Source organism: Rhinoderma darwinii, chromosome 1 (genome assembly GCF_050947455.1).
Source record: "Rhinoderma darwinii isolate aRhiDar2 chromosome 1, aRhiDar2.hap1, whole genome shotgun sequence".
Taxonomy (NCBI): domain Eukaryota; kingdom Metazoa; phylum Chordata; class Amphibia; order Anura; family Rhinodermatidae; genus Rhinoderma; species Rhinoderma darwinii.
In genome coordinates this window covers 291,624,451-291,642,343 of record NC_134687.1, presented here as the reverse complement: position 1 = coordinate 291,642,343, position 17,893 = coordinate 291,624,451, and the positions used below count along the sequence as shown (strand labels likewise).

Here is a 17,893-nt window from a genome sequence, read left to right as displayed (position 1 = left end):
GGAGGGATGGACTTGTAAGATCAAGCCCTGAAGCCCTACAGCGCCATGCGTTGTGGTATAAGAAGCTGGCCGGGCACATCATACAGATGGCTTTGTACAATGCGTACGTGCTACGTCGATGTGCAGGCCAGAGGGGAACTTTCCTGGAATTTCAAGATCTAATCTTTAGGGACCAGGAAGGGGGGGCACCCAGTACTTATGGAAGCGAGGCCACACGCATCGTACCAGGGCAACACTTTCCAGGAGAAGTTCCCCAAACCGGTGGAAAGGGAAAGAGTCAAAAGAGGTGCAGAGTCTGCTATAAGAGGGGGATAAGGAAGAACACTATATACCAATGTGAAACGTGTCCCGAAAAACCAGGGCTCTGTATAAAAGATTGTTTTAAAATGTATCATACATCCCTTGATTTTTAATTTACCCTGATGCACTCCGCACAGCTTACCCCCCTCATCTTTCCCTTCTGAGCCCTGCCGTATGCCCAGGCAGCTGATAACAGCCACATGTAGGGTATTGCCGTACCCAGGAGAACCCACATTACAATTTAAGGGGTGTATATCTCCGGTGGCGCATGCTGGGCACACTATATTGGACACTGAAATGGCATATATATATATATAAAATTGCAAATCTCACACTGCACCATCTGCTGCGCATTATCTTTTACACAGTACCTGTGGTGTCAAAATGCTCACTACACCTCTAGATGAATGTCTTAAGGGGTGTAGTTTTTAAAATGTGGTCACTTCTCGGGGGTTTCAACTCTACTGGTACCTCAGGAGCTTCTGCATACATTACTTAGCACCAGAAAAGCTCCAGTAGGCCAAATGGTGGTCCTTTCCTTCTGAGCCCTCCCATGGGCCCAAACGGCAGTTTATCACCACAAATGGGGTATTGCCGCACTAAGGACAAATTGGGCAACAAAATGGGGTATGTTGTTCCTTGTGAAAATAAGAAATTTTGTTCAAAAATTACATCTTATTGGAAAAAATATCATTTTTTTCATTTCACAGCCCAATTCAAATAGGTGCTGTGAAAAAACTGTGCGGTCAAAATGATAACAAAAAACATAAATGAATTCCTTGAGGGGTGTAGTTTCCAAAATGGGGTCACTTCTGGTGGGTTTCCATTGCTTTGATACCTCTTGGGCTCTGCAAATGCGACATGGCACCCGAAAACCAATCCAGCAAAATCTGGACTCCAACAAACACATAGCGCTCCTTTCCGTCTGAGCCCTCCCATGGGCCCAAACGGCAGTTTATCACCACAAATGGGGTATTGCCGCACTAAGGACAAATTGGGCAACAAAATGGGGTATGTTGTTCCCTGTGAAAATAAGAAATTTTGATAAAAAATGACATCTTATTGGAAAAAATATCATTTTTTTTCATTTCACAGCCCAATTCAAATAGGTGCTGTGAAAAAACTGTGCGGTCAAAATAATAACAAAAAACATAAATGAATTCCTTGAGGGGTGTAATTTCCAAAATGGGGTCACTTCTGGTGGGTTTCCATTGTTTTGATACCGCAACACCTCTTCAAACCTGGCATTCTGCCTAAAATATATTCTAATAAAAAAGAGGCCTCAAAATGCACTAGGTGCTTCTTTGCTTCTAGGGCTTGTGTTTTAGTCCACGAGCGCACTAGAGCCACATGTGGGACATTTCTAAAAACTGCAGAATCTGAACAATACATATTTAGTAGTTTTTCTCTGGTAAAACCTTCTGTGTTACAGAAAAAAAATTGAATAAAATTGAAATTCAGCAGAAAAAATGAAATTTGCAAATTTCATTTCCACTTTGCTTTAATTCCTGTGAAATGCCTGAAGGGTTAAAAAACTTTCTAAATGCTGTTTTGAATACTTTGAGGGGTCTAGTTTTCAAAATTGGGTGTTTTATGGGGGTTTCTAATACATAGGCCCCTCCAAGCCACTTCAGAACTGAACAGGTACCTTAAAAAAAAGGCTTTTGAAATTTTCTTAAAAATATGAGAAATTGCTGTTTATGTTCTAAGCCTTGTAGCGTCCTAGAAAAAGAAAAGATTGTTCAAAAAACGATGCCAATCTAAAGTAGACATATGGGAAATGTGAACTAGTAACTATTTTGGGTGGTATAACCGTCTGTTTTACAAGCAGATGCATTTAAATTCTGAAAAATGCTATTTTTTCAACTTTTTCTCTAAATTTTGCAATTTTTCACCAATAAACACTGAATATATCGACCAATTTTTACCACGAACATGAAGCCCAATGTGTCACGAGAAAACAATCTCCGAATCGCTTGGATAGGTTTAAGCATTCCGACGTTATTACCACATAAAGTGAAATATGTCAGATTTGAAAAAATGGGCTCTGAGCCTTAAAGGGAATGTGTTGCCAGAAAAACATGTTTGTTTTTTTTTAATTAAACATTTAGTGTGTGGGTGATTAAACATTGTTCAAATTTTTATTTTTTTCACGAGTCAGGAAATATTATAAATTAATTCTAATTTATAATATTTCCCATTGCTGGTCACTAGATGGAGCTATGCCCAAAATTGCAGCATTGCAAAATTGGGTAAAAAGCCCTCGCTCTAGTGAGCTCTCAGCATCCCCCCCTCCTTTATCCTGGCTAGTGCCGGGATAAACGAGGGGTTTGAACGGTCTAACCTCCTACACTGTGTGTCGCCATTTTTTGAGCTAACACACAGTGTAGTAGGTTTACATACAGTAGTAAACGTACACGAACATACATAGAAATCTCTTACCTGCTCCTGCCGCCGCGGCTCCCTCCGGCCCGTCCGCTCCGTCTGCTGCCGCTGGTCCAAGTGCACAAGTCCGGAAGCCGCGACCGGAAGTAGTAATCTTACTGTCCGGCCGCGACTTCCGTTCCACAGGAAAATGGCGCCGGACGGCGCGCATTTCAAATTGGACTGTGTGGGAGCGGCGCATGCACAGTTCCCACACAGACGGCGTACATGTTAGTGGATGGAACGGGCCCCGTTCGCAGTCCGTATGGGACTGTGGCTGCCGTATTCCATGTCTGTATGTGTCGTTAATCGACACAGACAGAAATGGAACAAAAAATGGCAGCCCCCATAGGGAAGAAAAAGTGTAAAAATAAGAAAAAGTAAAACACAAACACACAAATAAATATAAACGTTTTTAATAAAGCACTAACATCTTTAACATATTAAAAAAAAAAATTGTGATGACACTGTTCCTTTAAGGCCAAAACAAGCCTGCGTCCTTAAGGGGTTAAGGGCCTGTTCACATCACCGTTCGCTTTCCGTTCCGGGGTTCCGTCGGAGGTTTCCGTCGGGTGAACCCCGCAGTGGAAAGTGAAAGTAAAACCACAACTTCCGTTTCAGTCACCATTGATATCAATGGTGACGGAAACATCGCTAATGGTTTCCGTTCGTCACCATTCCGGCAGGTTTCCGACGGAATCAATAGCGGAGTCGACTGCGCTATTGATTTCCTCATTGTTACAGCCCAGCTTCTTTCACTGCACAATCACACTGTAACAATGTGCTGGAACAATAAGTGCAGGACACTGATTGGTCAGCCTCATACACTCCTCTGTACAACACCCAGTTGGTAAAAAGTAAAAACACGCCCAGTTGGATATTAAGAAACCAATTAGCATAAATCTAAAATTGCTCATAACTTGCTCAAAAATTATCGTTTTTCAAAATAAAAACCACTGTTATTATCTACATTACAGTGCCAATCAGATTATGTAGGAGATAGGGCATTTATAATCTGGTGACAGAGCCTCTGTGACTACAATGTTACCAAATTACAACAGAAATGCACCACCACATGTGAACAAGCACATTATAAATCCTAGATTTTGCAGTTATGCCATTTTAGGATGGGTTATTATTTATTATACTAGCCAGTTATCAATAAGTAAATAAATCACTTTATAATATCTCACCCACCTCATTGTTTTAGTAAAAAAGCAATCGGCAAAATGAGCCACGCAGTGGCACTTTGTAGTAATCAGAATGCGAGAGTGGAGAAAGATTATTAAGCCGCTAGATTACATTTCTCCTAATAACAAATTGTTCAACAAAATTTGAATTGTAAAGTTTGGAGTCCGAAACGCACGATCGTCTAAAAATAAAAGTTCATACGTGTTTATTATGCCTATGTCTATATGCACATATAATCACCATAACTGAATAGACCAGAAATCTCAGCGATTCAGATCCTATTAAACATGCGAGTGGCAGTTTATTAATGGTTTGATTAGGTACAATGGGTGATGAGGGTAACTTCACTAATCTTCTCAACCCTGAAGTAGGAAAAAAGAAATTGACCCCTAAAATATATCAAAGAAAACCTATCCTTTTTTTAATGGGTGATAACATTAAGACCCTGTTCACACAGAGTTTTTTGACGCGGAAACCACGCCGCAAAACTCCTCAAAAACTGCCCGAAAATGCCTTCCATTGATTTCAATGGGAGTTGGACGAGTTTTTTTACCGCGAGTCACAGGAAGGCTGTGATGAGGAGAGATGACCGTAGCGGGCGATGATCTTTCTACTTGCTATCACGCAGCCTCCCCTCTCTCACCCCTGCCTTACTGACACACAAAACCAGAAAGTGGTCCACAACTTCAAATGAGTACTGCGCTCCAAATATTGCAGCTAGGGGTGCCGATGGTCTGACGGTGGGAGTTCCCCTCCCTCTGCCAAGCTTCGTAGATGCTACAGTCTCTATTGACTAGGCATTAAAAGGGGTTAAGCGGCCAGGATCAGAGGTTTCTCTGAGCCTGGCAGTTACAGCAGGAGCCCGGTGTCAATCACAGCTGGACCTTTTCTGTTGCTTGCATGGGCACAGCTGCTGTCCCTGTGTGATCACCGTATATCTGTAGGTTATGGACCCTCTATGTAAGGCAATTTATGATGCACAGTTACGCCATGGTGCGTTCAGGGTTTAAATTTAGCTGATCTTGTTTTAGTATTACGCTTTGTTTAATTTGTGTTCTGTTGATATTCCTCAGCTGGACGTTGTCCTGGAGACCAATTTGGCAACAATCCGCGTACTGGAGAGTGTTCAGAAGAAGCTTTCTCGCATGTCCACTGAGGATCAGGAGAAATTTAGACTAGATGATTGTTTGGGGGGCACATCAGAGGTTATCCAGCGGCGGGCTATCTACCGTATCTATGGGGATAAGGCTCCAGATATAATAGAGAGTCTAAAGAAAAACCCACTCACTGCAGTACCTGTTGTACTTAAAAGGTAAGTGATGAATCAAGGCTTAATACTCATTTGCATTTGTAAAAGTTCAAAGATTTGGTAACCGATTCTAGTGAGCCTAAACTTTTCGGTAACTTCCCCTCAATGTAGAGTTGTATAGAGAGGTGTTGCGTGGTATACATGCATTCCCACTGTAGGCCTGTTATTTTGAGCCATTCGGACAGGCACTTAACCGCAGAAAATTGCTGCTGCTCGGATAAATGCTACAGATATGCGGAGTGTTCACTGAACTACAGCGCTAGTGATGTGGTAATTTAAAACTAAATGAGGTCATACAGTGCTCCATCTAATGACAATAGTGGTCATCGCCAGTAAGTGTCCCATAGATTACTGCCTCTCACTGTGCCCTTACAGACACCCCAGACAGCGTGCTTGGTTAGCATTCATCAGCAAGCTGCTTCCATATGCTCCGGAAGAAAACCTGGAACATGTACCGATTCACGATGGACCATTGGGTCGTGTTAGGCTTCTACCCTTTTTGGCTAGTTTGCTCAACAGATTTTGCTTCGTGACTAGTACGAGTAGTATTGCTGATGTATGCTGCCTGATCTTTTCCCTTAGACACTTTGTGTTTCAAAACATTTCAATTTTATTTATTTTTTAAACTGTGCCATAGCTTTGTAAAAAAGGTTTTATAGAGCCATTAAAGGGAGTTTGTCAGCAGGTGATCATGCAGGTTGTTTGGCTGAGAAATCCACGTCCAAGCAGGTGACCGCTAGAGCCATTACTCAGATCAGGCTGGGGAATGTTAATTGCAGAGATCATTGGTCACTGCACATGTAGGGGCCGCGTCCTGTGCACTTAAGGTTGTGGTGCTGGGGGCAAAAAAAAAATAATTATTATTATGATTGCTTGCGTTTTTATGTTAAGTACAAATCCTTTCCTGTTTTGCAGATTAAAAGCAAAGGAAGAGGAGTGGCGGGAGGCTCAGCAAGGATTCAATAAGACATGGCGGGAACAATATGAGAGAGCATATCTAAAGTCTCTTGATCATCAGGCTGTCAACTTCAAACAGAATGACACCAAGGCTTTGCGTTCGAAGAGCCTACTCAATGAAATTGAAAGTGTCTATGATGAGGTGAGATAAGTAGCCTTAGAGTATTTTACTGTTCGTAAAACCAGAATTAAAACCATGGTCTCCTAAAGCTGGCTCGTCCTTTGGGTCCGTCTACTCTGGCCCCGGTGTATAGCGGTTATCGCAGAGAAAGCTGCGTCTAGGCATTCAAATGTAACGATATATGGTTTCCATTCAAATTAATGTCTGTCCATGTAAGGCATGGATGCACCCGCTATATTATATCTATATGCCATAATAGGGCTTATGGACAGGGGTTGATAATATAGCAGCCCAAGCACATAATAATTGCATGCAGCTGCATAGCCACCTGCAATGGCTACAAGTCACACGATCTCCCTTTGACCTCTGGAAGAGAAGTGCAAATGTTTTGGGGGTGGTGTTGTCCTGTAGTCTGCATAGGCAAGCATGGCCAAATATCCAACAATGGCAGGCTACTACTTTATTCAGCACTATTATTACTGCACCTAAACTTCACCATTTATTACTGTCATTTCAGATTCTTTTGAACTATTAAGTATTCCTACCCTCGCTTTGCCCTAAGCTCAGTGCCAATTTGTCAATGAACTGAAATCTGAGTAACATGAGGGCCTTTTTTCTTTCTTTTTGGTAAGGTTGAACAGACTCTGCCTTTTACATGGGGTTTCTAGGTAGCATGTACCTAGCAACCAGGCTGCCTCAGGTTTATTAGCTTTTTGGCTCATTTATTTGGACAGAAAAGGGACAAGATGATGGCACTGAAACCAGTTTTGTCTCAACAAAAAAAACTAAGAGAGAACAGTTTTAGGCTATGTTCACACGGAGTATTTTGCAGGCAGAATTTCTGCCTCAAAATTCCGTTTGGAAGTTTGAGGCAGATTTTCCTCTCCCTGCACGCCGATTATCGTGGCATTTTTTGCCCGCTGCCATTGGGCGCTGCGAGCCTAAAACGCAGCGAAATACGCTTTCTCTGCCTCCCATTGAAGTCAATAGGATGTCAGGCGGAAACGCCCGAAGATAGGGCATGTCGCTTCTTTCTCCCGTGAGCCGGTTTTACCGCTCGCGGGAGAAAACCGCCCCCGCTTCCCATTGAAATCGACGGGAGGCATTTTCGGGCCGATTTTGACAAGCTTTTTGGCGCGGTTTCCGCGTCAAAAAACTCAGTGTGGACTTAGCCTTATACTGTTTATCCCAGCATTCTATAGTCAGTTTTATTTTATTATATATTTTTTTTACACTAGAAAACCTGCTTGACATAGGGGCTTAGATTTAAGGAATGCAGAACCATCTTCCTAGCTCTTCCAATCACGCTCAACAACTACATCTTTAAATAAGAAGCATCCATGTGAACATCTCAGTAACAATTCTTTTTCCTTTTCCTGACAGCATCAAGAACAGCAACCAGAAGGCAGGACGGTTGCATCCAGTGGACCACATCTTATTTATACATTTGAGGACTGGCAAATATTGGAGGATGCATCATCACTGATTAGTTACTATGTGAAAAGACAGCCAGCCATCCAGAAGGAGGATAAGGACACTATCCGGCAAGTTCTGCATCAGTTCATCCCTGAACTTTTTTTCTCTTCCTCCTCCTCCTCTTGTCAGTCCCTCTTCAGTTCTACCACTGATGATACTCCAGCAGAAACAACCACAGAACCTTCTGTAACTGAACTCCCTGAACGTCGAAGAAAGGCCGCAAACCCCGAGGTTACCCCAGAACCCACTTCCCCTACACGATCTCCACCAGAGCCACCACCGAAGATGACAGAAGAAATGTACAGCTTGTTCTTTGCTAATAATAACTGGTATTTCTTATTTCGGTTGCACCACACACTTTGCTCTCGACTCTTGAGGATCTATCGTCAGGCACAGATTCAGCTACTGGAATATCGGACTGAAAAGGAGAGAGAAAAGCTGCTGTGTGAAGGCAGAAAGGAGAAGTCAAATGGGCCAGCCATGGAACTCCGGCTAAAGCAGCCCAGTGAGCATCTCTATTGTTTAATCAAATACCGTTTTTCCAGAGTTTTATTTATGGTGGATAAATAGCTGTTATGAGCAAGGGATTAGTCATTCGGAATATATAAGCATATAACCCTTGTTCCTTTTCTCATTTAGGACCCTCTCACTCAGTAAGGATGGCACCAGAGTTTATTTAACGTGTGAAGTACAATTATCTCCATCCTGTTTTTTTTACAAAGCCACTGGCAGCATTTGCCTTTTAAAGTAGTTGTTTTGACACCACCTTTTCACATTGCAGTTCCCTCAACTTGATCATTGTGAGAGAACTGTGATGAGCTAGTCTCGTCTTAAGAACCAGTGTCTTTCTGTAGGGAAAATAACGTATTGCACTGCACCCATAGACATTGGTGGATGTCTGTTGATTTCAGTGGATGCTGTATTCTTCGAAGCAAAGGATTTATACAGGATTTTTCTGGTACCAAGCTTAGTATATTAGGTAATTGCGAAACGTGGAGTGAATTAAGGCAAGGGCAGCAATCCCACGGAGCTATTAAAGGTATATTGCAAGGTTAGAAAAACATGGCTGCTTTAATCCAGAAATGACACCACACCTGTCCATAGGTTGTGTCTGGTATTGCTACTCTGCTCTATTGAAGTGAGTAGGGCTGAGCTCCAATACCACACGCAACCTGTTGTCAGGTGTGGCACTGTTTTCAGAAGAAGGTAACCATGTTATTCTTGCCCTGTAAAATACCTTTTTAAGGGTATGTGCACACGACCTCTTTTCAGACGTAATAGAGGCGTCTTACGCCTTGAATTACGCCTGAAAAGACGGCTCCAATACGTCGGCAAACATCTGGCCATTGCTTGCAATGGGTCTTACGATGTTCTGTGCAGACGAGCTGTCATTTTACGTGTCGCTGTCAAAAGACGGCACGTAAAATTACACCCGCGTCAAAGTGCAGGACCCTTCTTGGGACGTAATTGGAGCTGTTTTTCATTGACTCCAATGAAAACCAGCTCCAATTACGTCCGTAAAAAATGCCGCGAAAAACTCGTGCGCTGTTTTCTCCTGAAAACAGCTCCGTAAATTCAGACTTATTTGGCGTTGTCGTGTGAACATACCCTTATTGTTCTGTGGGTTTGCTTCTCTAGCTGTAAATCATTCCTGGTATTGCCTAATACACGATTAGCACTTCTGAACAATTCATCCTGAGGTTAGAATACAGAAAAACAAAAAAAACTAGGTAAAAATACCACACACTCTCTATATGGAGAAGTGATGCCTTTTAAAATGAGTATTCCCACTATAGCAAGTGACGGCATATTGCTAGGACACGCACCAGTCCTGATGAGGCCGCAGAACGAATTGAGCACTGTTGCTCCCACACAGATTTATTTATTTTTTCTGCACAGCTATGCTCATGGCCACGCTTTGTGCTTGGAAATACAACCCAGCCCCATTCACTTTGTATTGAGCTTCGTTGCATTTCCCTGGCTGGGAGCACCACTGTGCAGTAACACTACAGAAGGTATATCTGTCCCTTTGTTTTAGGGATCAGTAAGGGTCCTGGGGATCGGACATCCACCGATCATAATATGATGGCATATCCTAGCGATATGCCATATCCTATTCAAGAGTATTTATTATATTTTAGGAATAGGGAAAAGAGGAAAAGAGTTGTAGTTCCTATTAGAAATGGAAAAAAATATTTAAATTTTATTAGTATATTTGGGTTAAAATAATTCTAAAATCTATATATTTCTCAATGTAGGTCAAAATTTATTTAGCAGTGCAGAGGACCCCTTGTCCTGCACTTCAAGACCAAAATTTGTCTTATGTATGCTAATATAATACAACAATAAAGTTGGACTATTACTTGCTGAGGTAAGTATAAATCTGCTCACATAGGCATATTATATGCACTGTGTGAATCAGTATTAGCTGTCAATCACTAAACATTGTATCAGTTTTGTGTGTACTGGTATTTGCAATGTTTTCTGTTATTAAATAGACATTGTATCTAATTCTTGTGCTGTGCACTAAGTGAATTGCCAAAGGCTTACAATGTATTAGATATTATCCTTTAGTAACTAGACACTGTATCTGTTCCTTTCGTGCTTTACACTGAGTGTGTTAATTTAAGTTTGCTAGTCTAGAGACTTTATCAATTGATTGACAGACACTATATCTGATTCTTTGCAACGATCTTGTACCTATAAGCCTGCTATTTCATATAAGTTGTCAGTTATTTTATGTCTATCTAACGATTTTAATTCCTACAGCAGTCCATATTGTGTTGTTACACCACGCTGGTTGCATCTGTCAAAAGTAGTGACAGTGCGGTAATTTATGTGAATGAGCTCTATAGAGATTATTTTGATTGTAATGTGCTCTCAGATAGTGCTCTCCTAAAGTTTGTAAGAGGCTGTTCACAGTGGCACTATGCGGTATTTAGGCTGAATAGCCTGTATGTTGTATAAAGCATGCACCAACGATCCTCTTGTTGAGATCAGCAGCAAATTGTTACGCTTATTTCACTTTTATGTGAATGAGCTCTATAGATATTATTTTGATTGTAATGTGCTCTGAGATAGTGCTCTCCTAAAATTTGTAAGAGGCTGTTCACAGTAGCACTATGCGGTATTTAGGCTGAATAGCCTGTATGTTGTATAAAGCATGCACTATCGATCCTCTTTGTAGAGATCAGCAGCAAATTGTTACGCTTGTTTCACTTTTATTTATGAACTACTTGCTGTCTGTTTTCTATGAAGGCAGCTAACAACTGCAGATTGCAATTATATGCGCTGTCAGGGGTTTACCCTGCAGCGTCTATCAAGATGTTGTATAAAGCATGCACTATCGATCCTCTTTGTAGAGATCAGCAGCAAATTGTTACGCTTGTTTCACTTTTATTTATGAACTACTTGCTGTCTGTTGTCTATGAAGGCAGCGAACAGCTGCAGATTGCAATTTTATGCGCTGTCAGGGGTTTACCCTGCAGCGTCTATCAAGATACACGTCCCACTCTCCTAATGGAAGCAGCGCTTCTTACATGTAAGTCTTTGCAGACTATTAGTTATTGATTATTGGTAATAGCATTAGGATAGGCTAGGACTCTATGCATTGAGTACATTGATATAACTGAACACCCTAGTCCGCTCTGCAAGTCAGCTGGTTTTGTGCGCGCTGTCAGGGGTTTAACCCTGCAGCGTCTATCTGGATATACGTCCCGCTCTCCTTCAGGGAGCAGCGCTTCTACATGTGAGTCTTTGCAGACTATTGATTATGTATTGTTGGTAGTAGCATTAGAATTAGGCTAGGACCTTATACATTGAGTTCATTAATATGACTGGACACCCGACGCGCGTTTCGCCGGCATTCCGGCTTCCTCTTACCCCAAGAGGAAGCCGGAATGCCGGCGAAACGCGCGTCGGGTGTCCAGTCATATTAATGAACTCAATGTATAAGGTCCTAGCCTAATTCTAATGCTACTACCAACAATACATAATCAATAGTCTGCAAAGACTCACATGTAGAAGCGCTGCTCCCTGAAGGAGAGCGGGACGTATATCCAGATAGACGCTGCAGGGTTAAACCCCTGACAGCGCGCACAAAACCAGCTGACTTGCAGAGCGGACTAGGGTGTTCAGTTATATCAATGTACTCAATGCATAGAGTCCTAGCCTATCCTAATGCTATTACCAATAATCAATAACTAATAGTCTGCAAAGACTTACATGTAAGAAGCGCTGCTTCCATTAGGAGAGTGGGACGTGTATCTTGATAGACGCTGCAGGGTAAACCCCTGACAGCGCATAAAATTGCAATCTGCAGCTGTTCGCTGCCTTCATAGACAACAGACCGCAAGTAGTTCATAAATAAAAGTGAAACAAGCGTAACAATTTGCTGCTGATCTCTACAAAGAGGATCGATAGTGCATGCTTTATACAACATCTTGATAGACGCTGCAGGGTAAACCCCTGACAGCGCATATAATTGCAATCTGCAGTTGTTAGCTGCCTTCATAGAAAACAGACAGCAAGTAGTTCATAAATAAAAGTGAAACAAGCGTAACAATTTGCTGCTGATCTCTACAAAGAGGATCGATAGTGCATGCTTTATACAACATACAGGCTATTCAGCCTAAATACCGCATAGTGCTACTGTGAACAGCCTCTTACAAATTTTAGGAGAGCACTATCTCAGAGCACATTACAATCAAAATAATATCTATAGAGCTCATTCACATAAAAGTGAAATAAGCGTAACAATTTGCTGCTGATCTCAACAAGAGGATCGTTGGTGCATGCTTTATACAACATACAGGCTATTCAGCCTAAATACCGCATAGTGCCACTGTGAACAGCCTCTTACAAACTTTAGGAGAGCACTATCTGAGAGCACATTACAATCAAAATAATCTCTATAGAGCTCATTCACATAAATTACCGCACTGTCACTACTTTTGACAGATGCAACCAGCGTGGTGTAACAACACAATATGGACTGCTGTAGGAATTAAAATCGTTAGATAGACATAAAATAACTGACAACTTATATGAAATAGCAGGCTTATAGGTACAAGATCGTTGCAAAGAATCAGATATAGTGTCTGTCAATCAATTGATAAAGTCTCTAGACTAGCAAACTTAAATTAACACACTCAGTGTAAAGCACGAAAGGAACAGATACAGTGTCTAGTTACTAAAGGATAATATCTAATACATTGTAAGCCTTTGGCAATTCACTTAGTGCACAGCACAAGAATTAGATACAATGTCTATTTAATAACAGAAAACATTGCAAATACCAGTACACACAAAACTGATACAATGTTTAGTGATTGACAGCTAATACTGATTCACACAGTGCATATAATATGCCTATGTGAGCAGATTTATACTTACCTCAGCAAGTAATAGTCCAACTTTATTGTTGTATTATATTAGCATACATAAGACAAATTTTGGTCTTGAAGTGCAGGACAAGGGGTCCTCTGCACTGCTAAATAAATTTTGACCTACATTGAGAAATATATAGAATTATTTTAGAATTATTTTAACCCAAATATACTAATAAAATTTAAATATTTTTTTCCATTTCTAATAGGAACTACAACTCTTTTCCTCTTTTCCCTATTCCTAAAATATAATAAATAACATTAATTGGTGGTATACACCGTTGTAGTTCCCCAAAAACTCACTTTGTATATATAAATAAGTGAGGGTATCAGCAAAATCTCTATTTTGCCTATTCAAGAGTAACTGCATTTGAAAAAATTTGGATATATCTTTAGAGACATTAGATGTTTTATCGGTGGGGTCTGGCTGCTGAGACCCCCACGGTCACTGAAACAAAGGCACAGAAGCGTTGTGATCGGTGCTCTTTGTTAGGCTGAAGACTAACTCGCATTGAATGTCTATGAGCCTGTGTTTAGCCTACCAAGGATCGCCGATCACAGCCGAAGATGCAGGGCACTCTGCTTTTGAACACCATTTTAAATATCAAAACTTTTTTTTTTTTTCTTTCTTTTTTGTTACAATAAAAATAATCAAAACCACAACAGGTACTCCAAAAGTGGCTTTGTAATAACATTATAATAAAGGTTAACTGCAGAGTTACTCACTGAGCTGGTCAGACGGATGGGGCTGCAAATCCATCAGGTCAGTGACTAGAGCGGCATACATTCCAACTGCAGGCCATCATTATGATTGCATGAGACCGGATGAAATGGAAGGTCAGCAAGGGGTATTGAACGTCATTTTACATACGGAATTAATTTGCATAAGAATTGGATTAACCTTGCGTTATTTATATTGTACTAATTCTGAGGTACAGCCTGTATTGTAGTCGTCAGAAGCATTCACCAATTTGTTGGCTGACGTCTCCCAGCGTTCCTTATGGTGCAATATCTGCATGTAGCATGCTCTAGTGACTTCTGTTCAGGGAAGTACAGTAATCTGTCCCATTGCGTTATGGGACCAGCTTGCCTTCCATCACATTGGGATTGAGATGACACTGAAAATCTAGATTAAGATCGCAGTAGTATGTTCTGCTGCCGTGTGTATTCCACTCATGGGTAACGGGAAGAGGCTAAATCATTGTGTACTCAACTGTTGCCACTTTTAGCTACAAGGGAGAGAAAGCTGAGAATGTCCATATTGATTTGATGGAACCGGCTTTAGCATCTTCAGTCAATTTGAGGCCTTTACATCTTATGAAGAATAGAACGGTTAATTACTCCTCCATTACTTCCATAGTTTTGTTTGTTTCGTAAATGTGAATTCTGACTAAAATGTATTCCTCTCTTTATTTTAGGTGAAGTGGAGTTAGAAGAATATTATCCTGCATTCTTGGATATGGTGAGGAACCTTCTGGTTGGAAATCTAGACCCTACGCATTATGAGGACACACTACGGGAGATGTTTACTATACACGCTTACATTGGCTTTACCATGGACAAGCTGATCCAGAACATAACACGACAGGTGACTGCGGTGGTTTGTGTTGGATTGTGTGTAGGTGTGTGTGTGTAGGTGTGTAGTATGCGGAAAGTTACCGGTGCCCATAGGTTCTGATATGACCCCTGCATTATTTGGATGATTTTTACATTTAGTTTTGTGATCATTGTAGTGCAGTATTTTAACCTTGTTTTTCTCGCTTAGCTCCATCATCTGGTGAGTGATGAGATCTGCTTAAAAGTTGTGGAGCTCTACCTGAGTGAGAAGAAGAGGGGAGCAGCTGGGGGTAGTCTGGTCACCCAGTGTGTCCGTACGTCCAAGGAGACCAGTTACCAGTGGAAAGCAGAGCACTGTATGACCGATGAGAATTGCTTCAAGGTAAGTGTTTTCTTTGCAGTTAGTGCTTTTTTACAGATAGACTTTATAAAATCATGATGAGACTCCAACACGATCAGTTTTTGGTCAGCTCCAGCGTTCGCATTATCTATATATAAAGTGATAAGTTCTAACAATGTAAGTGAATCTTGTAAATAATGAATAATGCACTTTGTTGACAAAGGCTATCCTGAGTTCTCACTCTTTCTTATCAGATGATGTTCCTTCAGAGACAGGGCCAGGTAGTCCTGACCATTGAGCTGCTTGACACAGAAGATGCGCAGACTGAAGACCCCACAGAAATACAGGTGAGAACAATAGTCCAGATCATGGCGCTGGCTTACTATATATATATACTGGGAGTGGAACAATATTACATGAGCTGTGAGATGGGCCTCACAATGAGAGTGTGCAGCTTTCAGAAGAGCTAGTGTGGGTACTACTCTGATGTACATTATTGAGTTCACGTCAAAGGGGTGGACCACTATGGACAATAGAATATTGTTTGAAAGTCGCCCCCCACCCCTTAACAGTAACCAAATACAAGGGTATCCTTGTAGCTGGTGTCTTGCTACAAGTATTCAATCATTTTTCTGTGATGTGATGGGTTATCCTTACAAATCTGTTGGCAACACTGAAAACTGCACCTTCTAAAATGTAAGTCAATTCATTTACTCACTACTGAGAATGCTGGACATGCTGGTCCCACCATCCTTTGCACACCTATGGAAATCTTGCAGGATTTTGTTTCAGTAGTCCTGAACATGTGCATTTTATTAGCAACTGCTGCTAGCAATAATTCCCACAGTGCAAATGAAGAGTATCCATATTACTGTAATTGTCTTCATAGCATTTACAAACCTATCACTAGTGTGGAGTATTTGGCCTTGTTCAGACAGTGCAGATTTTGCATGTATTTCTGAAGGCAAAACCAGGAACGGAACCTAAACATGAGAGATAATTGAAGGCCTTAAAGTTTCTCCTCTCATGGACCCATTTCTGGTCTTGGCTTAAAAAAATTCATGCATAATATGCATCAAATCTGTACTGTGTGAACAAGGCCTAAAAGGGCTGGGCGATTTTGGCAAAAAATAAAATCTATAATTTTTGTTTCATTTTTTTTTTTCATACCTATGGGTGATTTCCGATTTTGAATCTCAATTTTCTTATTACTGTTAAATAAACTGAAAAAAATACTAAGATTTTTTAATATATTTATTTTCTTTATATAAATAACTTTTTAACATATATTACTATAATAATTGCGCGTAGCTTCACAACTTTCAACCTCTCCAAATATTTTTTTTATCAGAAATGTTTATCTAATTGATTACAACTTCTGTCAACCTGTTCCTTGGCAGGGAACAGGTTAACAGAATCCATAATCCGTTAAACACGGCATGCACTAACATCCCTCTCTGGCAGTTACCACCTCAGCCGCTCTCCGACATTGCAGGCGAGAGCAGGAGCAGAGAGCGCTGAGCGGGCACTTTAGGGAGAGATTATAGTGTCTGAAGACTGAGCAGGACCCTCTGCGTTACCGGCCCCACGATGGGGTGTTAAATAAATGACATTAAAGGGAATGTGTTGCCAGAAAAACATGTTTTTTTTTTTTTTCATTAAACATTTAGTGTGTAGGTGATTAAACATTGTTCAAATTTTTTTTATTTTTTTCACGAGTCAGGAAATATTATAAATTAGATTCTAATTTATAATATTTCCCATTGCTGGTCACTAGATGGAGCTATTCCCAAAATTGCAGCATTGCAAAATTGGGTAAAAAGCCCTCGCTCTAGTGAGCTCTCAGCATCCCCCCCTCCTTTATCCTGGCTAGTGCCGGGATAAACGAGGGGTTTGAACGGTCTAACCTCCTACACTGTGTGTCGCCATTTTTTGAGCTAACACACAGTGTAGAAGGTTAACATACAATAGTAAACGTACACAAACACGAACATACATTGAAATCTCTTACCTGCTCCTGCCGCCGCGGCTCCCTCCGGCCCGTCCGCTCCGTCTGCTGCCGCTGGTCCAAGTGCACAAGTCCGGAAGCCGCGACCGGAAGTAGTAATCTTACTGTCCGGCTGCGACTTCCGGTCCACAGGAAAATGGCGCCGGACGGCGCCAATTTCAAATTGGACTGTGTGGGAGCGGCGCATGCGCAGTTCCCACACAGACGGCGTACACAGAAGTGGATGGGACGGGAGCCGTTCGCAGTCCCTATGGGACTGTGGCTGCCGTATTCCATGTCTGTATGTGTCGTTAATCGACACATACAGAAATGGAACAAAAAATGGCAGCCCCCATAGGGAAGAAAAAGTGTAAAAATAAGAAAAAGTAAAACACAAACACACAAATAAATATAAACGTTTTTAATAAAGCACTAACATCTTTAACATATGAAAAATAAATTTGTGATGACACTGTTCCTTTAAGGCCGGATTCAAACGACCGTGATAAACGGTCCGTGTGTCAGACCTATTTCCCTGCCCGACCATGGTACATGTGAACTGGACTCCTCGCATCATTTAGACTACACTACAGTGAAAATGGCCATTAAATACTAATCAACTGTCAGTTGTTCATGGCCGTTTTGCATCAGTGTGTCTCCAAATTTGCATCCATTTCAAGTCCATCTGTCTATTTTTAATGGCTGTTGGATGGATTTTATTTGTCAGGTTTTCTTTTGTCCCAGTCCTCTGAAAACACCACGATGGCCCCTGTACATAATGCCACAGTGCTCACTGTGTACTACCTCTTGTAGCAGAACCCCCAGTCTACGCTCTGGCCAGGAA

General features: G+C 41.3%; 1 protein-coding gene across 4 annotated transcripts in view; it reads left to right on the top strand.

Moving 5' to 3' along the window:
* The window catches only part of SIN3B (SIN3 transcription regulator family member B), a 75,423-nt gene that overhangs the window by 35,786 nt on the left and 21,744 nt on the right, over positions 1 to 17,893 (top strand). For all 4 annotated transcript variants that reach the window (XM_075825320.1, XM_075825319.1, XM_075825317.1 and 1 more), the window contains exons 12-17: positions 4,989 to 5,227; positions 6,140 to 6,323; positions 7,686 to 8,283; positions 14,584 to 14,753; positions 14,931 to 15,104; positions 15,317 to 15,409. In XM_075825320.1, coding sequence (XP_075681435.1) covers positions 4,989 to 5,227; positions 6,140 to 6,323; positions 7,686 to 8,283; positions 14,584 to 14,753; positions 14,931 to 15,104; positions 15,317 to 15,409 — 1,458 coding nt within the window. The remainder of the gene's footprint in view (positions 1 to 4,988; positions 5,228 to 6,139; positions 6,324 to 7,685; positions 8,284 to 14,583; positions 14,754 to 14,930; positions 15,105 to 15,316; positions 15,410 to 17,893) is intronic.